Genomic DNA, 27,927 nt, shown 5'->3' on the forward strand with positions numbered 1-27,927 from the left:
TTATCTGCACCCTCTGGCCTTTGTTGTGTCATACCCACAAATGTTTTGGACTTTTGACCAGTGAAGAGAAAAGTTAGTAATTTATAGAATACACACACAGGCAGGTACAGCCAAATGGATCATGATACCTTTTAATGTGTGGTTTTATATAATGAATTTAAAAAAATCTATCTGACAGTTAAATAAAAAAAAACTAATACTTACAACAGTTTCTCAGTAACTGTGTTTACAATTGTTGTGACTTTTTTTTATATCAAACGTTTTAGTGGCCTAGCATAATATTACAACTTAGATTTACCACAAACCTTTTCACATAGAAAAGTAAGTAAACTATTCCCAAAGACAGGACCAGCATCACAATACAACATCTTGTAAAATAAGTGATTCATTCAATGTCGTGTTCTAAATAAATATATGGTGGGAAGGACTTCCAACAGAAAACAAGTGTTTTGTATAAATTACTTGGTACACGTTTTGCCTTTATCCCTTATGATGTATGAAACAGGTAGTCACGTGACCACGCCTCGGCCTGCGCTCGTCAGCGTCACATGCGTACCGGAAGTAGTCAGGCGTAATGCCGGAAATCATTGTTGTTGACCATCGGATATTTGTTTTTCGTCTCCTTTCTGGATCCATACATTCGTTGTTCGTGTATCATTTCTAGTATTGAATTCTGTCGCATTGACAACAGGGTCCTCATCCGTGTTGACCCGGAGGGCTGCACATAGACACCGGACCCTTGTAGTCGGGCCCGAGGCTGGGCTAACTCTAGCCTAGCATTCAGATAAGTCCTGCTAGCCAGCGTTAGCTTGTGTTAGCTGTCAGTCTAGCCGGGTTAAAAGTCAGCCGTTCACTCGCCTCACTCATTCATAACAACAGTGAAAACAAAAACACAAGAAACATGGCCGTTGTCAACGAAGGTGCCCTGAAGAAAATGCTAAAGGTAAAGTGTTACGGGTGTGTAGCCGGCCGACAGTAGCACGTTAGCTAGTTAATGCTAATGCTAATGCTACCGATACCAAACATGAGACTGTCGGTAAACGTCAGCAGGTTCACGTTTCTGGATGCTTAATGACCGGCCTGTGTTTTTTTTAAGATAGCACGTTAAACATGTGGTTTTGTTCAAATGTAATTATGCCTTTAACCAAGATCCCTCTCACTAATCTGTGTTAACCTAGTTAGCTGTTACGTTTTACCATGTAGCATAGCCACCTAGCTAACACCCTAATACGTTAACTATAAATGTGTTTTTTAGCCACCATTCATAGTTTGTATGTACACATTACATTGTGTTTGTACAACAATGGTTCAGCCTGCTAATGGTGTGCAGCAAGCTCCATATCTACCTCGACAAATGCAACTTTTTTCAGACTAAACTTAAGTATTATGTGTTCATGATCACAATTTTACATGTATGCCTTTCAAAAGTTTGAGACAAACATCACAGATGTCATCGAATTATGTGCAGGATCAGAATGAAAAGGAATAACCCAGATTTAAGTGTAAGTCTGACATCCGTGAACCAATCAGGGAGGGCGAGCAGGTTCCATCCCTGAGTTTATACTTTGATGTTGAGGCTACAATTCTTCACAATCAAACCACAAAATGTGCCTTTTAAGGACCTGGTATAAAAGAATATATACAAGCAGACAGCAAGTAAACAACTGCAAACTATGTGCTATGCCAAAATGACTTCTTAAGTAAATTATTAAGGTTATTAGTTGTCAGCTCGGTCTTAATGTCAGCAAATGTGTCTTAACTTTCAATATACTAACATACATTACGTTGTCCCTTTCATCTTTTCTTGTAATTTTCTAGCAATACAAATACAGAGATCTGACTGTTCGTGAGATAACCAATGTCATCTCCCAGTACAAGGACTTGAAGCCACTCATGGATGCTTATGGTAAATTGATACTGATCTCCTGTTTTTTTTAACTGTCTGGTCTCAGTTATATATTGTGTGCTTAAGTTATGGTATGTATCCAAATTGTTTTGCTACTTGACATGACATCTTCTTCAATTTCAGTGTTTAATGATGGATCCACAAGAGACCTGATGAGCCTGACAGGAACGGTCCCAGTGAGCTACAGATGTAAAGAATGTTTACCTTTCTTTCTAAAAATGTTTTTCTCTTTTTAGATAATGGAAAAAAAAAAACATATAACTTATTGTTTCTTAGTAGAAACTGAAAGACTGAAAGTTAGCTTCTTCGCTCACCTACTCATTCTCTTGCGTGCTCACTTTAGCTTGTTCTATTTATCTTTCACTTTATAAAAACAAACTTTTCAACTCTAGGCTCAAATAGAGTAATTGGCAAATGTCAAAATGCCTCATTGTGTCAGATAACGGTGAGAATCCACCTCAACCAAAACACATACAATTTCAAAACATGCTTGTGTTTCTGCAAAAATGCCTCTTGTAATGTGTTACTCCATGCCCTTGATCTGCCAGTTATCCGACTGTTCCTCATGGCCTAATTGACATTCAAGAAGTGGAACACTTTTGACATCTTATAGTGACCTTCAAACCCACTCTGGGTTTGGGATTACTAACATACATTGCTATTTTACTTGATATGAAGAAAAGGTCGCATTAGTAATAATTATTATTGTTTGCTCTATGTAGATGTCCAAATTGCACCTGAATACAGAAGTTTTCCTCAAAATAACAAAGTTTGAGCGACTGGTGGAGCGATGATAATCATGAGGCTTATAAAACATACGGTATAATCATATTATAACATATTGTATATTTTCTTTTTCCTGTAGGCAATGTCTACAACATACCAGTGTGTCTGTGGTTGCTGGACACATATCCCTACAACCCTCCCATATGTTTTGTCAAACCTACCAGTGCCATGATGATCAAAACTGGCAAGCACATCGATGCCAACGGCAAGATCTACCTGCCTTATCTACATGAGTGGAAGCATGTAAGTGTGAGGTCTTAAGTAATTAAAGTTTGTAATAACAGACTGTTTGGGCAAACACTATGGAATGTTTGAAATGCAAAAACATAGAAAAATGAATATAATGAAGCTATACAAATAGCTAATGCTGTTATAGAGGATTTAAGGCATAACTGCATAAGTGACATTTTTTACATCTATAAAAGGTGGCTCTATAACACTACCCCAAAGTAGCAATTAGCATTTGTCGCTTCCTTAATAAAAACATGCACTTCACTTTATGTGTTACAGCCTCAGTCAGACCTGTATGGTCTGATTCAGGTGATGATTGTGGTTTTTGGAGAGGAGCCTCCTGTGTTTTCTCGCCCAACGACACAAGCCCCCTATCAAGCGTTCCAAGCAGCTGGACCCCCTAACCGTGAGTGACATTCTTGTTGGGTTATTGGGCAATCTGATTGTCTAAAAGTTTCAGAAGAACAGGATGATCCACAGACTATAAATACTTCTATAAGCAAAATATCACTTTGAATGAAAACATACTGAACACCTCATAGTGAACTGAAAAGTTTTTCTGATATACTGACCCACCCATTAATAATATTAATGGTAGTCTAAATATCAAAAACACCTCTTAATCAGCAACGCAATTCATAAGCATCACAAAATACATCTTCCAAAATATCCAAAGAGTTGAAAAATCACCTTTCTTAAACAGTTTAAAGTGGCAATCTCGAATATTTTCACAATCTATTGCCAACTGCCGTAACACAATGGTGATTGAGCCTCTGGTCCACTAATGAAATGATTGCAATATTTATATCCATGCAGTATTACAAACTGGAGACACTCCTGGAAAAAACATTTATTACAGTTTTTCTCCATTGTATACACACAAAAAATGGAACCATGTATCAACAAAAAGACTCCAGACTGCTAAACTCTAAGCATAATTCCATTGTTTTCACTCAAAAAAAAATCTAAATTGACCAGGACTAAAATGAAACACCTTTGTGAAGGTCAGATTAGTTGCTTAAATTATTCTAGATTTCGCTAGCTGTATTTAAGAAACTGCCAACTGTGTGTTGTTCTGTTAATCCCAATAAATTGCTTAGATAATTTCTTCCTAACATTTTTCTTTTACTCGATCTTCAAAGTTGTGTTTTGTGATGTTGTTGCAGTAAGTTGATTGGTGACCGGTTTAGAACTTGTTTATAATTAAAATGTTGCATAAAGGTTTAGAAATGTAAAAATGTCATTAACCTATATGTGTAGGTCATACTCAACTCCTCAAATTGTTACCAATAAAAAACATTTTCAGATATTTCCTACCTTCTTACTTAATCATGAAGGCTGAACACATATGTTACATGTCATAACTATGTGCAGTATTCCTTATAAAGTTGCTGTCTATTTTGTATTTTTCAGCTGAAATGCACAAAATACCAGATTTAGCACGGCCAAGCATGCTCAACTTTGTGTGTATTTGCTTTTTAATGAATGTATTTTCTGAATATTTTTTCTTGAGATAGAAGACAAACCAAAAGTAGTTTTCAACTGTGAAAAAATCCTAGGATGTGTGGGCTTCCTATTATGTCAGGAAACATAGCATTTTTGTACTTTGGCATTGGTTAAGGTAGTTCATCACAATGTCGTAAATCTACCACTGAGACAAAATATATTGAAGATTATTCCTATTATTGCTGATGCTCATGTATTATTGGTGCCCATGGTTTAAGTGATGCATTTATATCCTTAAGCACTAGATGGAGCTCAGATACCATTACAGCACACCAAGGAAAAATGAAAGTCTTTGTCAAAGTGAAAGGGAAAAAAAAAACCCTGTATGTCCTCAGATCTGATTGTTTCACTATCTCCCTTCCTCAGCCTCCTATATGCCTGGAATGCCTGCAGTCTCCCCCTATAGCCCAACTCCTAACCCAGGGTAAGATGTTTGCCAAGCAGTTCTCAAACCGCAAACCTGTCCTGGCATGTTTGTGTTTTCATGGTTTCTTTAGAATCCTATCAAACAGAAGCACTTTTAGTATTGCAACACTTTGCAACTGGTTCAGTTACATTTATAGCTGAACATTAAAGTTTTTTTTTTTTTTATCATTTAACTATTTGCAGAGGCTATCCAGGATACCAATACCCAGGGGGCAACTCTTACCCAGCCACTGCTGGACCTGCACACTACCCCACCCAGACTCCAGTTTCCACAGTGGGTATGTATCACATTTAGTATCTGGGGCTGCTGTATTTCTTTGTCTTGGTTACATGTTTAAGTTTAAAATTAGCACAGGTTTCAAATGTTTTTACAAACTGCACAAGCACAGCAAGATACAGATGGATATGCACACTCAGTAACTCTTACTGTCTGCACTCTTCTGTTTTATGTTTCCCTTTTGTGTTTGTATTTCAACACAATGATTCATAACTTAATTCACCCATGAAAAAACTATACATGTCCTCTTTTCAATGGCCCTTAGTTGACTTTGATTTAAGACCCTTGACCTTTTGACTCAAACCCGTCTTGCCCTCTGTGTGACTTCGGTGGCGCGCTGAGCTCCCAGTGAAAGGTCGTTAGTGTAACTAGAGTGGGGAGCATTAAAGGCCAAAGGGTAGGATGGATCTGAAGGTAAAGGCACAGCCTCCAGCCATCACACCCTACACCCCAGACACAGTTCTATATTTAGGGTGGGAACAGTAACTCCACACAAAGACAGACCAATGATCACGTGACCCATCTGCTGGCCCAACATCAGTTAACAGCACTGCACTGAAAGGCTGGTCAAGGACCAGCATGCAGGAGGAGCTTTAGCTGTCGACCATATTTAGTAAAGGAGAAGACATGGGTTTGCCCGTAGACTGGTCAGATCTCAAGGCTGAATCAACTCTGACATTTGTAGTGCTGACTCAAGACATCCATCATGGCATTTACACTTACATAACCTGGTATTCGTCAGCTTTTGAAGCTTTCGTTGTGATGGTGTTTCTTTGAATGACAAGTACATATACATGGGAACAAAATATTAGAAAAGCCTGAAGCGAACAATTAATACTAATACTAACAACACTAACAGAGCTTTAATTAAATACATATGACAGAATATAACATTAAAAGTATATAGAGAAGGGTGTTCCAATAAAACACCACCATAAACTACAGGCATACAGTTGAGAAAAGGTAATGTTACTTTAGGTGGTTTAATTGGATTGTATTATTAGACTTTATAAGAGTTTTTTCCAGTAACTGAGGATACAATTGTTTAAATGTTTCATAAGTCTCCTGCTTGAGGATACACAGAAGTATATAAATGTATGTTTATTCAAAACTGGTGTCATCTTACCAATCTTATCATGGTGGTCAGTTAATCCCTCATACCGTGCTCGGAGTGTGTTATTGTTTTGTTTGTTTTTAAAGTCGTTATTATCTGTTTTGCCTGTACACTGTCTCACATCACCCCTTGACCTCTTCTTCTTAAGGCCCGAACAGAGATGGCACCATTGGCGAGGACACCATCCGTGCATCTCTGATATCGGCTGTGAGCGACAAGCTTCGCTGGAGAATGAAGGAGGAGATGGACAGAGCTCAGGCGGAGCTTGACGCCCTGAAGAGAACAGAGGAGGATCTGAAGAAAGGGCATCAGAAACTGGAGGAGATGGTCTCAAGACTGGACCAGGAAGTGGTGAGAATTCCGCTTCTTGCACCTCGTTTTAATGTTATATCTATATATTTTTTCTGTTATCTACTGTCCTGCTATTTGGTGTATGATTTTTTTTTTTTTTTTTTTTTTTTTTGTGGAGGTGATGATGAACATTGACATGGAACTATATCTCTTCACTCTCTTTTAATGGGCTAAATTTCGAGCCCCCCCCCCCTTTCCACTTGATCACACTATTATTTGTTTTCCCTGTTTCTCTTTACAAGGGTGGGGGTGAGGTTCTTTGTGTCAGCTGGTCAGGTTTGCCCTCCAGTCTGACTGCATAAACCAGTCAATCATGTACAGTGGTTGTTTTACTCTGTCTCTGTTGAAGGTGGATGACAGGTTTGACATGCTTTATTCTGAGGTTAGGGTTATTTCTGATTATTATGCCTTTACTTTTCTGTTTGCCCTGTGCTTTCCACTTATCCTCAGTCCTGCTGAGAGGGTTAGGTTTTCAGTTAAAAAAAAATAGGAAACGGTTGTGAATAAAGCCAGCGCATTGGAGGGTACAAAGAATAGATATTGTACTAATCAAAAAGTTAACTTATGTAAAGTTTTCAAACAGGTCTCATTTAAATTAGCCTATTACTAAATGCACTTTGAATTGTATGATAGAATATCTGCTGTTATTTTTTTTCTTGTTTCCAGTTCAACCATAGACCACCTGTTCTTTTTATATCTGTAGATTTATGTAAATCAGTACAAAATAAAATAAATCTGATTTTTTTTTTTTTTTTTTTTTTTTTTTTATAAATATGAAATGTTTGTAATCATTATTTTTTCTACTAGTCTGAGGTTGACAGGAATATCGAGCTGCTGAAGAGAAAGGACGAAGAGCTCAGTGAGGCCTTGGAGAAGATGGAGAACCAGTCAGAGAACAATGACATTGACGACGTCATCGTGCCCACAGCTCCGCTGTACAAACAGATCCTGAACCTATATGCAGAAGAAAACGCAATTGAGGACACTATCTTCTACCTCGGAGAAGCCCTTCGCAGGGGCGTCATAGACCTTGAGGTTTTTCTTAAGGTAACCACGTCAACGCAACTAAAACTAATGTATAAAACTATGTATAATCAACCTGCATAGTGAAAACGGCACGTTAGCAGAGCGGCAGCATCAGTTCTCGATATCGGTCTACACAGGATGCCTTCAGACACAGTAGTGAGTGTATGTCACACAGATTCACAGATCACTGTAATAACATGCTTAAAACAGAAGAAATAGACTTGAAGCATAAAGAGTCTGCTTTGGGACACAGTTTTGCCCTATGTAGACAGTTGTATTGGTAAAAAAAAAAAAATGTTTCTGTTCAACAAGTGAGACGTTGCTAAAAAACGCAACTGTGAAGCCTCCTGTGTAGACGCTCCTTAAGACACGCAGCCCTATACACACTTGAGTCCTCTGTGTTTTTAGCCTTAATGACTCTTATTCTCTTTTCTTACAGCATGTTCGCCTTCTGTCCAGAAAGCAGTTCCAGCTTCGTGCCCTCATGCAGAAAGCCCGCAAGACTGCCGGTCTTAGTGACCTCTACTGACCCAAACTGACTACGGGAGAAACATTAATACTTTCACGCTCTCCTTCTTCTCGTCCTCTGTCTTAATCCCCTTTTTTTAACGTCTTCTTGTAGCTGTCCTCTTTTTTTTTATTTCTCATTAAAATCTGTTTTTGTGAGACAGTAACAACAGAGAATGATTTAAAAAAAAAAACAACAACAACAATCATGAAGAACTGTGCTGTCCTGTGTTGCCACAGATCTCTGATAGGACATCATTTGTATTTTGATCTGACCAAATACTTCATTGAGATCATTATTACAGTCGTGGCCCTTTTGCACCATTATTAAATACAAACCCCGTTGTGAACCAGGTACTGCGGTTGAAACTTAAACATGCTTAACGCTCATGCCATGTTGGTAAAAGTAAGGTGGGAGCCTATTTGGTGTTTGCCCTGAGTGTTTATGGGTTGGCGTACAGTCAGTAAGTGTGTCGACCCGTATACGTTGCAGTGCAGGGGAGCCCACCGATTCTGTTCGCAGTCACTTTTCCAGACAAAGTCATTTGGCTAGTAAGCACAAAATTCTTAGGGGCTAGTAGAGAGGGGCTTTATAAAGATCCCCATATGTACACTCTCATATGAAAAGGTTAGGCTCTGATATAAATACCCAGGGCAACCTTTCAGGAAGGGCATGAGGTTCAGCCTCAGGACTAAATGCTGCAGGATGTCTGGGTCATGTTCAGTAGCCATGGAGTCAAAGGGATCACTTTCCATACAGTGGAGGTGATGATGAACATTGACATGGAACTATATCTCTTCACTCTCTTTTAATGGGCTAAATTTCGAGCCCCCCCCCCTTTCCACTTGATCACACTATTATTTGTTTTCCCTGTTTCTCTTTACAAGGGTGTGGGTGAGGTTCTTTGTGTCAGCTGGTCAGGTTTGCCCTCCAGTCTGACTGCATAAACCAGTCAATCATGTACAGTGGTTGTTTTACTCTGTACACTGTCTCTGTTGAAGGTGGATGACAGGCTTGACATGCTTTATTCTGAGGTATTACAAAGGAATTTCTGATTATTATGCCTTTACTTTTCTGTTTGCCCTGTGCTTTCCACTTATCCTCAGTCCTGCTGAGAGGGTTAGGTTTTCAGTGAAAAAAAATAGGAAACGGTTGTGAATAAAGCCAGCGCATTGGAGGGTACAAAGAATAGATATTGTACTAATCAAAAAGTTAACTTATGTAAAGTTTTCAAACAGGTCTCATTTAAATTAGCCTATTACTAAATGCACTTTGAATTGTATGATAGAATATCTGCTGTTATTTTTTTCTTGTTTCCAGTTCAACCATAGACCACCTGTTCTTTTTATATCTGTAGATTTATGTAAATCAGTACAAAATAAAATAAATCTGATTCAAGGATTCATCTCTTTGTGATTATTTCATTGATCAAAATGATTTCTCTGTTTAGTTTTCATAATTTAATTGAAAAAAAACCCAACAGTGACATCTCATATAGTATTTCTCAGTCGCACACACCTGTTGGGACTAATCCAAACCACAGAAATGACTTAAATGTTTGTGAACTAGCTGTAATCAACAGTACTTTAGCATCAAGTGGTTTGTTCTCCCTGATCAAACAAATAGTGATCCTTTTTTAAATACTGGTATTTGTAAGCAGGTGTAGTAGTATTTACCAGTATGTTAGCCTGGCCACAATGTCATGTATTGAAGCTAGGGACTGAATTTTGATCCCCTGCATAAAAACCTTTAATCTGCCTCGTGTGTTGACACAGTTGTGCAATGAGAGTGACTGAGTCAGCTTCCCGGTTAATACATACCAACTGCCTTTTCGCAATTTGGATGACAAACAAGAGAGGACAAAGGATGAAGGACAGATATGTTTCTTTATACTGGCAGATTTATTTGATGTTACAGAAAATAAAAACCACAATCCAGCTGCCACGACAGGTTCAGTTCCTCAGAGTTAGTTGATTATTAAACCATGTCTAAAGTTGTAACAGTTATGCATAAATAGTATCAACAACTATAAATATCATAATTATTCTCTTGATGTCTTTTCCAGAGTCAAGTTGGAGTAAAATAAATACAAAAACCCCTTTGAGGGTGCTTAGGGTGTGCTAACAAACAACACCTTCAAGATTATTACCCTGTGTTATGATTTGTAACCTTCATGATGGTAGCTGACTATTTCCCACTGGTTCTCTGTTATATCTTTGCTGCTTTAAATCATAACATTTGTTGCAACCCCTTTAATACTCTTGGACGTAAACCTTTGAAATTGTTTCTTTTTTTTCTGTCAGTGCACTTGTGGTTCTGCTTCTTTACAAAGGCTTCAATACCAACCCGTAAATGTAACATTGCCTTTCTCAAATGATTCAATGTTTTGGTATCTCAGAATTTTGGCCCAGTGTTCTGCAGTAGTGTAGTTTTGACTATAGCTGGATGCGAAGGCCTTCTCATAGGGAATGGAATGTCTCCATTATACGCCAAATAAAAAAGATAAACAGAGATGAACAAGTGGAGAAAAACAGCTGGCAACAATCACAGAATAAATATAAAACTACAAACAAGGAGTGTACAGAAGAAACAACAGTGCACACTTAACATACAGTACATAGAATGCATACGCTCAATATGCAAAGGCCTTTTTATCAGGACAGGACAACAAATAGACAATCTTCCCTCCAACGCAGGTTGAGCTCAAAGGCTAATAGGTGTGGGTTGGGTGTCCGAGAATTCAGTCATGGAGGGAGGAGGACAGGGGGGAGGCAGCAAAGGAAAATGACACCCATATGTGAATATCTTTCAAGGGAAAATCTAGTTCCCACCGGTTTAGCTACAAACACTTGGCCTTTTCAGATATTCAGAAGTTTCATTCAACCGTTGCAGTTAGGGCTAAAGGAGGTACGGTAGGAGGGAGCAAACCACACAGAGTAGAGCGTGGGTTCAGAGTGGACTGGAGAATTCAGAGGAGTGCTGTTCACAGGGTGAGCTCCTTCTGCACGCCCCACAGGGTCTCAGCGCTGGTCACCAGCTGCTTCTCTTCTTCGGGCTTCAGTGTCATGTGAATCACATCGGTCAGGCCGCTGTTGCTCAGGACACAAGGGATGCTCAGGAAGACCTCATCCTTCACTCCATGCATGCCCTGTAGAGAGGGAGGGAGCACAACAAGGTCAGGGTTATAGGGCCGTTGCATAATATAAGAAGAATGTACAGTATGTTTGTGGATTTGGCCAAACAGCTTAAGGTATGGCTTGCTCTCAATCTGCTCACCTGGACCAGTGTGGACACAGGGTGCACTTTGTGCAGGTTCTTAATGATGCTCTCCACCAGGTCAGCCACAGACATGCCAATGGCCCAGGAAGTGTAGCCCTTCAGCTTGATGACCTCGTAGGCCCTGCAGTGCACACACAGAATACGAAAATAAATTAAAAAAGGGAGAACAGCATGTCTTCTAGACTGGAGAAAAAATAAATAATGTTATCAGTCTGCCTCGGTATTTGGGACTTTGTTTGCTCCCACATCCTCTAACATCCCTCAGTCACCTTCTTTCCAGATAATTTCCTGCTGATAATTCAGCTGTTTATCCCCAGGAGAGGAGCGGGAAATTGTTTGACGCGCGCATGTTTGTTCATGTTCAGTATCTAATGAGGCTTTGTGGGGGAGGTTTATAATTGTCATTCCCAAATCTTTGCTGTACTGGGCTTGATGTGTGTATGTATGCAGAGTGATAGAGAATAAATCTGGTCCATGCGAGTGAGCTGACTGAACCTGATGATGAAGATGCACCATAAACTCAGATCAGCTCCTTAGTCTGGATTTGTACAGTACAGTTTTATAAGTATGCTTTCAAAATAACATGACTGGACTCTGATGTCACCATGTAAAATAAGGCCTCTGCTCTACTGGCCATGCAAATGGAGAACCGTGCACCTTTGCTGATTTCTTTTGCTCTCTGTTGAGACATCCATTGTGTACACTCACCCTTTGTCTCTCTTCTATCTTTTATTTCATACCTGAAACCTTTGCAAACATGTCTGATAAACCATCTATTGTGTTGCACATGGTTGACCTCTCACTACTGCGAGTTAAGATAGGTTGGCAGACTAATGGTAATAATGGTACAATATCAAAGTTTACAGGGCAAACGGTTGCAGCACTTAACTTCCGAAGAAATAACACAGCTTCATAATACAAAATACAACAACAGGCATGAGTAACAAATATAGCAATGCTGATTAGGTAGCATCTATAAAGTAATTTGTTTCGGGTAACTCTGCCTTTGTTTAGTAAAAAATAATGCCTGGTGTTTCATCAATGCAGACCTGGGAGCAAATGTGAGGCCCTGAACACAACTGTCCAGTATTATGTTACACTGAGTACCAAAGCTATTGTGTTTGTACTGGCTGCCAGGCACAGTAATATATACTGGGTACCCGCCTCTGCTTGCCGTTTGGCTCACAGCCCCGATCACATTCCTCAACCAGGCAGCTCTACTTGATTGAATTGGGCCTTCTGCATTTTTTTTGTCTTTGTGTTGATAAGAAAGCCACTAAACCTTAAACGTCTGTTCCGATAAAACATAGCATGCATCGCTTCCATCTCAGGGCTAGACATGCACACGGATGATTGGATGATTGTTTGACAAAAGGTTGCAGGTTTCGGGGAGTTCTTTGAGCTCATTGGTCGTTTACAGGGAAATGATTTGTACTCACCCATCAACCACCATCTTATGTACAGCCTTCCAGTTCTCACTGTCACCCTCGGCCCCCATCTTTGGGTTGAGGCCCTGCAGAGAAACTCCAGCAACATTCACGCCGCTCCACACAGGCACTAGGAGAGACACAACAGTGAAATGTTTGTTAATCGTGACCTTTATTTCTATACACGAAGGCAATCATGTCAACATAAAACATGCAATTGATGTAGCTGTATTAAAAGATTGGCAGCAGAACGACAAAGCGGTACAGTGGCAGGTCAGGCAGAGATTTTATTTTTAGTCAGGGCTGCATACCACTGGAGTCTCCGTGCTCTCCGATGATCCAGCCGTGGCAGCTGGAAGGGTGGATGTTGAGCTTCTCTCCCATGAGGTGACGGAAACGGGCAGAGTCCAGGTTGGTGCCAGAGCCGATGATGCGGTGACGGGGGAAACCACTCAGCTTCCAGGCCACGTAGGTCAGGATGTCCACTGGAAGGGTTAAGGGGACAAAAAATGATGATCATTTCATCTGCAGACCTTCTCTCACATTTCTCCCCCCCTCCCTCACTCATTCACACTACAGTCTGACTAACCTGGGTTAGAAACCACCATGATGATGCAGTTGGGGCTGTACTTGACGATGTTTGGGATGATGAACTTGAAGATGTTGACGTTGCGCTGCACCAGGTTGAGACGGCTCTCGCCCTCCTGCTGGCGGGCACCGGCCGTCACCACCACCACCTTGGAGTTGGCTGTCACACTGTAGTCTGACAAATTGACAAAAGGAGAGACGTTCTGATAGAGCCACAGATTGATAGGGTCAAGCGTCATACCGTAATGAAAAAACTGTTCTTCAAGAGTGAAAAGGTTGCAGTTACTTTTGTACATTCTCACCTTTGTCTGCTACAATCTTGTGTGCCTTGAGGAAGAGGGATCCGTGCTGCAGGTCCATGACCTCACCCTTCAACTTTTCCTCCATCACATCAACAAGGGCCAGCTCATCACACAAGTCCTGATTAAATACGTACAATAAGTCATTCTGGAAACTCATTACAAACTTTATACAGTCAATCTTATATCAAATGGACAAAGCTACAATAAAGTTTATTCAAAGTGGCTGAACGCTGTTACTTCCAGGTATATAGCACGGATATAAAATGAGGAACAACACCATTCATTTCTGCCTTGTTTGTTCATTAGCATTGTTAGCTGTAAGACTTGCCACCTGGTTTCACTTAGCCTCTGTTGTACCTCAGCTGGCAAAGTTAACTCGTGACTGGGACAAAACAATATTATGGCAATATAATGTTGCCTGTGTCGTTTTGTATAATAAAGGTAGCAAGCAGGTTTTAAATTATACAAAGCATTGCAGAGGCTGATTCTGCTAGTCATCACACCTTCCAAAGTCAGTTTGAATGTTCCTCAGTTCAGAGATTATTTAGCAAGTCCTTAATAATCCATTTGTAGTTATTTTCATGTTTGTACTTTTCAAGGGGTTTATCAAAAGCTCCTTGTACCTTCATGCTGTTCTGACTCTGCACAGCCACACACATCCCTCAACTCTTTCTCTTTACTTCATACATTCTCTCTTTCTCTCTTTCCGTCTTACCTTGAGCAGGATACTCATGGCAGAGGCCATGCCCACCATGCCGACACCCACCACCGTCACCTTGTTCCTGCTGCCAACAGGCTCCTCCTTCATCACATGGCTGATCAGCTTGTCCTTGGTAGACATCTGTGGAAAGTAAAGAGGTATTTAGGAAAGAGTAGGTAAACGGGTAAAAGAGTATAAAAGGGGGAGGAGGAGGACGGGTGAGAGAGGAAGCAGAGAGGCAGTAAAGTAGTACTGCATGATGTATGGAACAGTTTGATGCGTTTCTCATCCGACAATAACTAAGGCAAACTCGGATACATAACCTGTGACAACCCCAAGTTCCAGTTTGGTACTCTTCACTCTTGTCTCATGTTTACTTCCATAAATGGTTTGTGGAAATTCTTGCTTCACAGCGCCACTCTGGGTCTCCACGGAAACCACTGCCTGGGGAAGTACTGCAGCCTGTCTGTGTGCAGACTGGCTGACGTCACACACTACTCTAGGTTTCCTGGTAGAGGAAGCATGTGTGAGTGCTCACACTTTCGATGGTTTACATCATCTGCGTGACTCACTTTTCTCTCGGTGATGTGGAGACAAGCACGTACGAGGAGTGCCTGGCAGGATTAATACACTGTAATGCCTTCCTTGAGAGGATATTTAACACCTGCCCATGGGGAGTTTGCACACAATAGTCAAAGATGGTAAGTGGGACAGTCATACCCAATATCCCTTTATCCAATTATCTCTCACACATAGGTTAAAGCTTACAACATACCGGGCCCTGACCCTGAGGTGAGCTGGGTTTGCCCTTTACAAAAGGGACCCTTTGTTACAGTAAAGGATTAATGTACTTCTTCAATACCAACCATACAAATTACTATTGTAGCAAGACTAAATGAGGATTACAAGAAGGATTATTAGCTGAAAGAACTCAATGTGATATAGTAAGAACGAGATATCTGCAGCACCAGTACTCTCACTAAGATCCACTCCCCTAAGGGCCCGACTGCGGTCCATTTCCTGTGCCAGGCTCATTTAAGACTCAGGCCACGGTCTGGATGGTGGCCGCCATGGGGCATGCGCAGAAGGTTGTGTAACACTGCGTTTATTACATCTATTCAAACAACATGATGCAATGTTGGAAGCTCATTCAAACCACCTGCCCTTTACGGTTGTTATATTAACCTAGATTATAGGGAAGGTGTTTGTGATATATCCTATATTTAATGCGCGTGGGCTCCCTACTATAAGCAATTTATTAAAAAGGTATATATATGTCCATCATTTACAGCATCATTCATAAAACTCATCATGTAACTGCAACAATTAGACAACTAGGAAATGACACTGGAAGGCCTACATCCTGTTGCTTCAGCTACTTTATTTCACACGCACACAAAAAAAAAATCCTTAATTATGTAAATTACATTACATTACATTACAGTCATTTAGCAGACGCTAAATAAATCAAATGAAACAAGCGTTACCTGTCATAAACCGAAATTGGTGCCAGCCTCATTCGTCACCAATCAACAACCAATCAACACTATCGATATTGTCCAGAGACACGCCCCTCTCCGTATCCTCCTGAAATGCGCATCAGGTTGCTGGAGTCCCCCCATTGGAACTACTTTAACAAAATAAGCTTACTCCAAACGAGTCAAAAACAAAACGATAGTTTCCGGAGACACCTGAAGTATACACCGTGTAGCAGGTTATATATATTTGCGTTGGTCGGGTTATCTTACCTTTAGGCTTCAGTTGGACAAGTGGAAACGCGAGCTGGAATGTGTCGTCTCCTCTAGAGTGCAGCTTCTCCGCAGAAATGGTGCTGCAGAGGGGGAGGCTCTCGGCTTTTAAAGACAGCCTTCCTCCGTAGACGTTACGTGCCTACATATTAATGAGACCGGGTGGGTCTATGACCGCCGCGCATGCTGGGTGTCACGTCCGACACAGGATGCGGCAGTGCAATAGCAGGGTTCAACCTATTGACTTGTTAACATAGATGCCTCCTTTGAACATGTTGACCCCTCCTAGGATATGAATCATCTTCTCCGTCCTGGAACCGCGCGGGGGTGCTTTATAAACGCACACGTGTCCGGCTTTATTAAAACATGACTTTAAACGCATCATTTAACGTTAACTGAAGAATGGATGGAAAAAAGATTATCGGATGCTTGCATGTATCTTCATTATCTGTCAGAACAACTCGGCTTCAGCAAACAAACCGGATTTACTTCATGACTTCATTTAAAAACACTTTTTATTTAATATCTCTGCGTTAGAAACGTGCAGTGGGGGTAGCCTTGGAGTCGTAGTTATATATGGCTCATGTAGGTGTTGTTATTTGTAATAGTTTGGTGGTTTATGTAATGTGGCGGACCCTAACCGGAAATGGTCCCCCTGGAAGTGGAAAAGTACCGGACGGTATATGTATTTGACGTGATACGGGATTATTACGTCACCATTCTGTTACATCAGCTGCACTATGGCGCCCCCTCCTGTTTAGTTTAAGACATTTTAAGAGAGAGAGATATTACATAAACGTGGAACAAAAAGCCACATTGTGTTACCTATCAGAGGTTTTGATCTTATTGTGACTCGACTGACAAAAGACAAAAGGCTTGCATATTAGTTACAACAGAGCGTTTCCATTGTTCTTTGTTCTGGTCTACTGTTTGGCCTGCACTGGGACCAAAGATGTGTGCTCTCTGACTATCCAGTTCTAGATGTTCTGTATATATGGTCATCGTGGAATTTTGTGATTTCAAAAAATGTTGCGTAATCAACAACATACTCAAACAAAAAATAAACTTTACAGATGGGACTCTTTGTATTTTAGCAATATCATTCACTGGATGTTGCAACATGCTGTATGACAAAACACGGACATGGACAAATGATGAAAGGGTCAACAAAAGGTCTATGCAAATTCACAGCAGTTAAATCAGCTCTCCGATCATTTCCACCAGTAAACCTCTGCCATGCCAATAAGCATTCTCTAAACAGGCAAGAACCCAGTCTGTTTTGTTAAACAAATGTTGAAGTGAACCACCAGCTTTGTGTTAACTCATTACATTTACATTACATTACAGTCATTTAGCAGACGCTTTTATCCAAAGCGACTTACAGGAAGTGTATTCAACATAGGTATTCAAGAGAACTACTAGTCACCAGAAGTCATAAGTGCATCTCCTTTCTTAAACAAGCATCTTAAAGCATAAACCAGAGCAAAAGTATAGTGCAGAGGCAAATTACTACGAAAACAATAATTGCAACAGACTAATACGAATACAATAAGTGCTACAAACTACTACGAATAGGATAAGTGCAGCAAATGAATACGAATACAATAAGTGCAGCGAACTGATACGAATACAATACGTGCAACAACTAATACGAATGCAATAAGTGCTACGAGGAAGGCTCAGGGTAGCGCTTCTTGAAGAGGTGAGTTTTCAGCCTGCGCCGAAAGATGGGCAGCGACTCTGCTGTCCTGACGTCAGTGGGGAGTTCATTCCACCACTGTGGGGCCAGGACGGTAAAAAGCTGTGACCGGGTGGATCGGCCGCAGGGACCTCTGAGCGACGGGGCAACCAGTCGCCCCGAGGCAGCAGAGCGAAGTGGTCGGGCGGGGGTGTAGGGCTTGACCAAGGCCTGGAGATAGGAAGGAGCTGTTCCTTTCACTGCCCTGTAGGCTAGAGTCTTAAACTGGATGTGAGCTCTTACAGGGAGCCAGTGTAGAGAACGGAGAAGGGAAGTTGTGTGGGAGAACTTGGGGCGATTGAACACCAGACGTGCTGCAGCTTTCTGGACAAGCTCCAGAGGTCTGATGGCCGACGCCGGGGCTCCGGCAAGTAGTGAGTTGTTTGGGTTGTAAGTTATTTTAGAAGCAAATACAAGTCAAGTAGCACCTGGTGCTCAGTTCAGAGCGAATCATAGGTGTGGAGTATAAAACGGCCCTTTTCAAATGTAGTTCTTAGATGGGTGATACATGATATATTTTGCATAATGGAGTAGGCCTAAACATAAATGTCTGAATTGATTAGACTCCCACTTACATCTCTCTTTCCCCTTCTGTTTAAGGTGAACATACTCGAGATATGCTTTTAAATATGTGTTTTACATTAAGTAATTCCCTTTGTTCTGTCCCCCTTCTAAGGCTGGTCAGAATCCGGCCACGGAAAATCATTGTGAGCAAGTAATCATTTTTTGGTGATTCATTATACAATTAATTCACAGAACTATATGCACTAATTGATTTCCTCTGACAGAGTCCAGATACAGCAATATAAAGAAATCAATCACGCTGGCAATAAAAAAATATTTAAAGTAAATACATAAGCAAAGTATGTATGCTAATAATTCTATTTTTAAGTAAGCTAATGTTTGATCATTTATGACTTACACTTGCTTACGCTAAGTAGTCCGCTGCCTGCCGTGCTGATTCACAAAAATGATAAAGATGTCTGTTTATGCTATGATGATGTTATTAGTCATGAGCCCTCTCTGCGCTATTGTTATGTGATGATTTCACATTCTGCTATGTTATCTCCTTTCACTCAAACCTGAAAGGTGTTTGAGCAATCTGCTGGCTGTACTTTAGAAAAATAATCTTATCAGCTGTCAGGTGAGGTTGACATTTGTCAGTAGGGTGGGTATCTTTGATAATGGACAGTACATAAATACTGACAGAGGTGGAGACATTTGCACATTCAGTCAGAGACAACAAAAGAAACAAGAAGAAGAAACAAACCAAAAATAGATATAACCATCCTAAGGGTCTTGGCTGAAGCAGATAAGCCCAACTGAGTGACTAGAAGGCCATACCCAGCTGATCTCTCATTGTACCCTCACGGCAACAACAAATGGAACACTGCGTTCTAGGTAATTAGAAACCGGCCCACCAGGGTTCTATTAGCAAAACAGGATTCACATGTGGTGGAGCTGACAGATAAAAAACAATAAATAAATAAATACATTTGATGCTGTATACACAACGGGAAAATAAAACACCTTATCTGCCTTCCTGAACTTCTGCAAGTCTTTATTAGCTAGATAGATCTACCAACATTTTAGGAAAATAAGCTAGTTTTAAATGTATCTGTCAATTTACATTTAGCAATCCATTGCTGATCTCACTTGACACACCCCATCCACTCAAAAACATATATCCACAGCACCTGTTGCAGTTTGGTGGTGTGTTTAAGTGCTCTTATATCTCTTTTTCTCTGCCACGCCTACTAATGCATTGCTCTTTTGAAAGGCGCTCAATTGTAACTGCTGCAGTCATCTGCTGCCACTGCTGCTGTTCATATAGTATTTCATAAGCTCCACCTCTGCCACAGCATCCACCTGTGGGCTCTGCGTCTATCAACAGAAAGTACTTTTTTTGCCACTCCCCACTTCCTGTTGTGCTGAGTGTTGCACACTCGGACAAAAAGGGACTTCCAGGCGTGCATAAGTTTTTAAATAATAGTTTTACTGAAAGTACAGAAACACATTCACTTCAGCGCTGACTGCACCCTGCAGGTGGCTTTGGTCATCTCACGCAAGCATCACGTTGCTCTCTCTTTTCTTCACCCGAAGGACCCCCCAAGCTGCCCGAAGCGCCAGCATGAGCTCCACTCACTGCAACCCAACATTAACCCATTAATCACTAGTTGCCATGCAGGTGAACACATGCCAGGTGATGACCAACAAATCAATCAGCAAACAAAAGCAAAAATAATAAATACATCAGAATATGGGGGTGTCATGTCCAACATTACTGTGGGCCCCACACTCTCCCCTCCAAAATGAATGTCAACCCGACATTACAGATTTCCCAGAGTACTTGTGTCTTCAACTGGTGAGTTATGGCAGTAAGCTCTATGGGAGTCAGTCTTTCGAGGTACTTCTGCATAACAACAGTCTTTGACGTGACGTCCATCTCCCTCTTTATGTCACGTGTTAGCAGCAGACACCACTGGCCAGGTGATATCTGATGTGCTATACCGCTACTCATGCGGCTATGTATCCTGGACTGAAAGGTTTTGACCTTATTTCTACCCCATAACCAACCACACAGACCCACATTCAATACTGTATGTGTCACATATGTCCAAGTATTATTCTTTGTGTAAGTGATCTGAGTTCTGGTACTCTCTTTGTTGAAACTTATGGACTAAGGTACTCTGATGCATTAACCTCCCCCTTTTCAAACTCTAGGTGAAACACTCTGAACTATTAGCTCCCGTTAAACTATCACAGCCAATAAACTAAACATGTAACTACGAACTGGTGTCTTTTTACTTTTAGCAGTAACTTTACTTGTGTCTGTTTGTGACTGATGGTTGACCTAATCTGTCGTATGTGAGTGTTTTTGGTGGATTTCTTTGTCGAAAAGGATATTTTCTGGTTGAAGCTGATGGCGACTCCGGATCCCTCTCGTCTGCTTCATCAGATGACGACACCTGTCCAGAGTTGACCTCATCTGTTCCATCAGAGAACTCCTCTTGCTCAGCTCCCTCTGTTTCTCTGTGCTCCACCTCTGGTTCCATCCTGCCTTCATCCTCTTCTGAACACTCATCTGTCTTGCCATCTTGCTCCAGTTCTCTGACAGCTGACTGTGGTTGGAATTCCTCTGCCTCTGTTCTTAGCTGGCTCCTAACCTGTTCAAGTGGTTCCGCCGGCTGTGTGGTGATGAATCTCCAGGTACCTTCATCCTCTGAACTACTGTCATGGTCTCTGTCCTTAGGCCTCTGCTGCCTTTTCATACCCGTTTTTGACTTCCTCTTTTCCAATTTCTTTCCTTCCTGTTTATCCTCTTCCACCGGCAGAAAGTCACAGGGCAGTAACAAGTTTCTGTGCAGTACTCGGGTCTTTCCTGGGCCTCTTTCAGGCTGTACAACATAGACAGGACTGTCCTTGTGTTTCCTCTCAGTGATCACATGGATTCTCTCCTCCCAATATGATCTGAGCTTCCCGGGTCCCCCTCTGTCCCTGAAGTTCCGCACCAGCACTCTACTCCCTGGCTGGAGCTCCACTCCATAAGCCTTTTGGTCATAATGCTTCTTAGCTCTATTTTGCTCTCTCTGGACTGTCTGTGATGCTAGCCTGTATGCCTCCTGCATTCGCCTTCTCCACTTACTTGCATATTCACTGTGAGAAGTGCTCTGGTCAGTTGGTTTAAGGCCGAACATCATGTCCACAGGAAGTCGTGGGTTCCTACCATAGAGAAGGTAGTATGGAGCATATCCCGTTGCTTCACTGCGCGTACAGTTATACGCATGCACAACTTTAGCTAAGGAGTTCTTCCAATCTGACTTCGCTTCTTCTGTCAGGTTTCTGAGCATGGAAAGCAGTGTTCGATTAAACCGCTCAACTTGACCGTTTCCAGCTGGATGGTAAGGTGTCGTACGTGAACCTTGGATGCCACAGTATTCTTCGAGCTTGGAAAACAGTTTATTCTCAAATTCCCTGCCCTGGTCATGATGCAACTTGGCAGGAAATCCAAACTTGAGCACAAAGTCACCAAATATCTTTTCCGCTGCAGTTTTTGCTGACTTGTTGGTGCATGCGTATGCCTGCGCGAAGCGCGTGAAGTGATCCATAACAACTAGGATATACTCATATCCCCCTTTACAGCTTTCCAGATGCAGGTAGTCTATTGAGACCATTTCAAAAGGATATGTGGTCACTACATTCACCAGCGGTGCTCTGGTTGGCTTGTTCGGACGCTTCCGTTTGAGGCAGCTACACACATTGCTAACATAGTGCTCCACGTGCCTTTGCATATGAGGCCAATAGAAGCGATCTCGGATCAGGCTGAGTGTCCGCTCCACTCCGAGATGCCCCATTTCATCATGTAGCTCTCTATAAATCAGCTGATGGAATGCTGCAGGTAACAATAGTTGAGCTCGAGTCACTGACTTCCTGTACAGGATACCATCTTCGTTGACGTACAGCTTGTTTTTCTCCCTCACTAGAACAGAGATGTCATTACACCTATCTCTTCCTCCCAGATGAGGCCACTGTCCTGAAATGACATACTCTCTCACCTTGCCAATGACTGGATCATCCTCTTGTGCTTTCTTCAGGTTTTCAATGGAGATCTCTGCCACTGGAGATGTTACTCGCTCCCTTTCTACGTCCTTGCATGCTGCAGTGATGGTGACTGGACACATCCAGGGCTCATGCTCATGGGATTCCAATTGCAGTGCTTGTGTGACAGTTGCTATCACCTCAGGCTCCATTTCCTGTGTGCATGTGTGGATGTAGTGCTCCATGTCAAGCGGCATCCGCGACAAGCCGTCAGCGTCTCCATTTGCTTTTCCAGGCCGATATTTGATTGAGAACCTAAAGTCCGCTAGTTCTGCAATCCACCTGTGTGTTGTGGCGTTCAGCTTTGCTGATGTCAAGACGTAGGTTAATGGATTATTGTCAGTGTAGACAACGAATGAAGGTGCATAGTACAAGTACTCCCTAAACCTTTCACAGATTGCCCACTTCATGGCCAAAAACTCTAACTTTCCAGAGTGGAGGTGGTAGTTAGTTTTTGGAGCAGTTAGTGTTCTTGACCCATAACCAATGACAACCAGCTTGCCTTGCTGCCTCTGGTACAATACAGCACCAAGCCCCTCCTGAGATGCATCACAGTGCAACACAAAAGGCTTCTCAAAGTCTGGGTAACCTAAGAGTGGTGGACGAAGCAGGTGCTCTAGAAGCTGGCAGAGCACTTCCTGATGTTGTTCTGTCCAAGTGATAGGCTGGCTTGAGGGTAGCTGGTCTGACTTCTTATGTTTCCCCTTGCTCCTATTTGCATTTGGTCTCTGAACTCCGCCACCTGGCGTCTTTTCAGTGGACAGCAGACTGTACAGCGGCTTGGCTATGCGTGAAAAGTTTGGGATGTATGGGCGGTAATAGGACAGAAATCCTACCATTTTCCTCAAGTCACCTACGGTCTCAGGTGTTCGGTCTTTAAGTGCCTGTACTGGTGCTATTTCTGCTGGATCCATACAATAGCCATCTTTTGACACAATCTTCCCTAAGAATCTCACTTTGTCTTTAAATACTTCACATTTCTTAGCTGTCAGTTTTACTCCATGTGCTTGATAACGACGCAGCACCTCTCTCAAATCTCGAAGATGGTCCTCGAAGGATTTGCTGTGGATCAGATTGTCATCCAAGTATGGCTGAGATGTTTCATCCCTGAGACCAGCAAGGCATTCCTCCATACTGCGCTGAAATTCTGCTGGAGCCGAGGACAGGCCGAAGGGGATCCTTACCCACTCATATAAGCCCCAAGGTGTAATAAAGGCTGTAAGCGGTCGGCTACTTTCCTCCAGGAAACCCTGATGGTAAGCCTTGCCCTGGTCCAGCACAGAGAACCATGCACTCCCACTCAGGCTGTTTAGCATGTCTTGATAACTATAGAAGACTTCGGATAACAATTAAAGCTAAATATGGTTACAGTTGTGATACGTTTCACTGTGACCAAAGACGAAGAAGGGTCTCTGCAATAAAAATAAAAGTGATTGAGTTTTGCAAGAAGAAAGAAACACAATATAATACAGCCTATGGGAGCTTCAACAACATTTTATGAAATTAGAAGACATAATGGACACCTAGTCGGACATTATCCATATGTGGTATGTGTAAGTGTTGACAAAGTTTAACACAGTGCTCACTTGTTCCAGCCCCTTATTGGTTTTGTTCACATGAATTCCTATTTATATATATTTTCAGCTACCGGCGCAATACTAGCAGTTCACCAGCAGGAGGTGCACTCATAAAGGCAGTAGAACAACCTCCAGGGTCTTTTCCACTCTGAAAACATTACCACATGGACTTTATTAATACCCAAGGGAAATGTATTGTGCTAACAGGAGATTCAGCATCCACAGTTAAAACAAGACACACACTCATGGCTCAAAATACACAATTTGAGGTGTGCTGCTGAATCTATCCTCACTTAACAATATACAGTACTTCATTGAATTAAACGTGTCTACATATTCAACTTAGATCCACAGACCAATTCTCCTCAAATGGCAGTCCCTCGTCTTCAGTTAAAACAACATCTAACACATGTTTCCTGACTTGAAAAATAATGAAAACTTCACTGAATGTGTGTGACTGACAGTAAAAAACACTGCTGGAGACAGATGAAGTTCCATTAGATGTTTGTGAAATCATATTTCATCTCCCGTTGTTTAATGTCCCCAGTTTGCCTACAGCGGTGTACTGAAAAACTTTCCCCAGACTCTAAACAACTTCTTGCCCTTGCTACTGAATTACTTGTCTTTTTCTCCATCTTCCACCACCTCTTTCAATGGTCTCTGGAGCGTGTGCCAATTCAATCACACCTAGCCCCCCAGTGGAATGAAGAAACACTAGTTTGTCATGTTAGCTTCCCCTCTCACACCACAGGGTCAGTTGCCAACACGCTGTTATTGCGCAGGGCATTGGGACCGAGGTGAATCTGCTGAGGGTGATATCCCACCTGTCTCAGCCTGCCATGTAATGGAGAAGAATCTAATCACCTCGCCACAGCCTTCTCCTCCAGCCTCTGTTTAGAAATAGAACTGAGGCCAGGGAACAAGGCCACATCAATCATAAAAAAGGATTTACCAGGGAGCGAGATCCGTCTCACAACTCTGTCAGAACAACATCCAGCAAACTGACGTTACCTTACTTTACCGCAGACCGACACATCCTGATCCAAAAGCATTTAAACCCACAATGCCGTCTGATTTCTGTACCAATTTGTCCTTCCTTGTCTTTCAGCATGAATCAAACACTTCCTCTTTCATCCCACAGTCACTTCTAACCTTCCTTTCCTTCATATCTTTCCCCCCTTCCTTCACAGCTCCCAGCCTTCCCTCTCCTTCCTTCTCCCGGCTTCTAGTTTCGCTCCATGCACACCTTCTGTCTGCGATTGATAATATCCCTGATGGAGCTCCTTTATTAGCCACCCACAGGCAGATTAACCACAGCAATAATACACCAATCAACAGCAATTATGCTGAGATAAACCCGGGGAGAGCTCTGCTGGGTGCTGGAAAGCATGTGCCAGTTGTAGAGTGATTGGGGGTGTTTTAGAACAGAATTAAAGGTTGTGTGTCTGTGCATACATTAACATGTTTTATAAGTACATTTAATTGAGTGTACTTAGTTTTGCCTGCAGTCTTAATCCATTCAAAGGGCATGTTATTATAATCAGATGTGAAATCGGTCCTAGTCCCCGGGTCCTTATCAGGTGCTAATTGAAGTCATGATCAGGCAGGTTGTATTCTCATCTGTGTATCAAAGTCATTATTGGAAGTAGAAGCATGAGTGCAGCGAAGCAGCAGAATAAATAGAGGTTTGGAATCAATATGGTGGTATCATTACTCTCTGAGTGCAATGTTATGATTGAAGGCATCCCTTCTGCCATCATTAGAGCATATTAAAACACTTCAGTTACAATGTTGGCACTTGTTCGTTTTTGGACTTCGCTGCCTAAACAGCAGCCTGGCATTGTTGTAGAGCAGCTAAATGATGATGAAAACGAGTGGAAGCGTAGATATGAGTTTCCTGCCTGCGGGCATGCACGCACCAGCCAAGTCTGATTTCAAGAACAGCTGTGTGGATTTAACCCCCCCCTCCCCCTCTGTTTCATTTTTTTTTGCACTCACAAACATGCATTCACACAAGTGCCAGTACACACCAGCATGTACACGAGCATACGTACATGCTTGCATGCCCTTATAAAAAACACAAGCAGGGGCTACTTTTTAACGGCAGACCAACGACCCTGGACCCTGCTGAGTGCTGTGTTACCAGGAAGGCCACCAATCTTTCATTTCCAGATCTGCTTTATACCAGCGAACTTGCCAAATTGTGTTTGCAGATGCATCAGATTAGTACCCCCAACTGGCCTCAGAAACAATGATCCGACGCTCATATCAAAGTGGACCTCTAATTATACTTCGCTTATTTCATTTGGCTCTTTTAAGACTCTAGCTCAGCGAAGCAGATTATGATTAATTCTTGCAGTTCCAGTGTCAAAAGGCTGCGCTGTAATTCTGGAAATTGGCACAGAGAAACTCCTAGACACTCAGTGGATGTAGGATCTTCCTTTCACCGTAGTTTCACTGAACATGTATGTCTCCTCCAACCTTGAGGTGCCTCTGCCTACGACCTCCAAAACTTAATCCTGGAGCAGAAAATGAAGCAGACATTTACCACTTTTTCAAGCATGAAATGAAATACATTTCCTTTGGCTGTCCCAGCTCTAATTATTTCAGGGGATTCTTGACAGTGTCACTGTTATTTGTTTAAGGACAGCGTACACATCGTATTGTAGACTGTAGCAGGTTGCCTCACATTCTTTTACATGTCACTGGAGAAGCTCCGCGGCGCTTCTGTCTCCCAGTCCAGTGACTTTAACACTTGTAATTGATATGGGAGGGGAGATGTGCGTGTGAAGGTATGGTCTATCTGGGCTGTGTGTGTGTGTGTGTGTGTGTGTGTGTGTGTGTGTGTGTGTGTGTGTGTGTGTGTGTGTGTGTGTGTGTGTGTGTGTGTGTGTGTGTGTGTGTGTGTGTGTGTGTGTGTGTGTGTGTGTATGGATGCGTGTGTGTCTGCGTGCATGAAGGGGTAAGGTTAATTGAAGTTGTTAGAGTGAAAATGATTCCCTCAGGGGGGACATAGCAGGTGGAGGCAGTGGGTGGGTTCAGCAGTGGGTGACGGAGAGAGATCTGCAGAGAGGGATGCAATGGAGGGGTGAAGCAAAGGGGGGTGGGTGGGGGTCAAAGGGATTGCTCTTCACCCCCAGTGCCCAGAGGCAGTGATACATGGGGATGGAGAGATGAAATGATTCACTTAAAGGTCAGGTGTGTCTGTCCTTCCCTACATCTGACCCCTCACCATCCCTGTTTTTGTCTCTGATCCCCTTGCCTTCCTGCTTGTTTAACTTCAGCTAAAGGTGGACAAATTAACTATTTAAAAAAATGTATGTCTAATAGATGTACACCATAACTTTTGCTAAACCAATCTGTGTGCTCCTACTACCCTCCACTGCCTGTCTCACACATCCCTCTGTCTCTCGTCCTGTCCGTCTGTCCCCTCCTGTGGCCTTTCCCCTCTCCTCCCATACTGGCCTTCATTTCACAGATGACAGGTTGGCTGACTGTAATCCAACAGATGCTGGGGCGGGGAGGCCTGACCAACTGTTTTAACTCCAATCAGCCTTTATTGCTCTCCGGAGGAACCCCACACAACCCCCATGCCAGCCTGACATTTCAGAGAGCAGGAAAGAGAAGGAGGGAATAGGAGAGAAAATACCACAAATGTGTATATGCATCCATATGTGTGTGTGTGTGTGTGTGTGTGTGTGTGTGTGTGTGTGTGTGTGTGTGTGTGTGTGTGTGTGTGTGTGTGTGTGTGTGTGTGTGTGTGTGTGTGTGTGTGTCTTGATTAAGGCAGGGGGCTGATGGGGAAAAAAGGGGTGACAGTCATTACCCCCTGTGCCTG

At 42.2% G+C, this 27,927-nt stretch overlaps 2 protein-coding genes across 2 annotated transcripts; one reads left to right on the plus strand and one right to left on the minus strand.

Annotated features, from left to right (window-relative positions):
• Positions 1 to 542: 542 nt before the first annotated feature.
• Positions 543 to 8,333, plus strand: tsg101a (tumor susceptibility 101a). The gene is made up of 10 exons (XM_054619962.1): positions 543 to 943; positions 1,819 to 1,906; positions 2,030 to 2,095; positions 2,772 to 2,935; positions 3,203 to 3,329; positions 4,796 to 4,853; positions 5,039 to 5,133; positions 6,395 to 6,597; positions 7,405 to 7,644; positions 8,063 to 8,333. Exons 1-10 carry the CDS (start codon positions 902 to 904, stop codon positions 8,150 to 8,152), a joined length of 1,173 nt encoding a protein of 390 aa, XP_054475937.1. The 5' UTR covers positions 543 to 901; the 3' UTR covers positions 8,153 to 8,333.
• A 1,650-nt stretch (positions 8,334 to 9,983) lies between these two features.
• On the minus strand, positions 9,984 to 16,279 carry ldha (lactate dehydrogenase A4). The gene is made up of 8 exons (XM_054619567.1): positions 16,176 to 16,279; positions 14,443 to 14,568; positions 13,728 to 13,845; positions 13,427 to 13,600; positions 13,149 to 13,322; positions 12,850 to 12,967; positions 11,408 to 11,531; positions 9,984 to 11,279 (listed from the first exon to the last, which is right to left on the minus strand). Exons 2-8 carry the CDS (start codon positions 14,566 to 14,568, stop codon positions 11,115 to 11,117), a joined length of 999 nt encoding a protein of 332 aa, XP_054475542.1. The 5' UTR covers positions 16,176 to 16,279; the 3' UTR covers positions 9,984 to 11,114.
• Positions 16,280 to 27,927: the final 11,648 nt, after the last annotated feature.

This window comes from Anoplopoma fimbria, chromosome 19, assembly GCF_027596085.1.
Source record: "Anoplopoma fimbria isolate UVic2021 breed Golden Eagle Sablefish chromosome 19, Afim_UVic_2022, whole genome shotgun sequence".
NCBI lineage: Eukaryota > Metazoa > Chordata > Actinopteri > Perciformes > Anoplopomatidae > Anoplopoma > Anoplopoma fimbria.

Excerpts from the sequence above, each read along its gene's own strand:
- ldha (XM_054619567.1), bottom strand. The coding sequence starts at position 14,568 with ATGTCTACCAAGGACAAGCTGATCAGCCATGTGATGAAGGAGGAGCCT. Across the intron at positions 13,323-13,426 it reads CATGGTGGTTTCTAACCCAG|TGGACATCCTGACCTACGTG; the intron begins GTTAGTCAGACT and ends TAACCCTTCCAG. Across the intron at positions 12,968-13,148 it reads AGAGCACGGAGACTCCAGTG|TGCCTGTGTGGAGCGGCGTG; the intron begins GTATGCAGCCCT and ends TGTCTCTCCTAG.
- tsg101a (XM_054619962.1), top strand. The coding sequence starts at position 902 with ATGGCCGTTGTCAACGAAGGTGCCCTGAAGAAAATGCTAAAG. Across the intron at positions 2,096-2,771 it reads GGTCCCAGTGAGCTACAGAT|GCAATGTCTACAACATACCA; the intron begins GTAAAGAATGTT and ends TTTTTCCTGTAG. Across the intron at positions 4,854-5,038 it reads AGCCCAACTCCTAACCCAGG|AGGCTATCCAGGATACCAAT; the intron begins GTAAGATGTTTG and ends AACTATTTGCAG.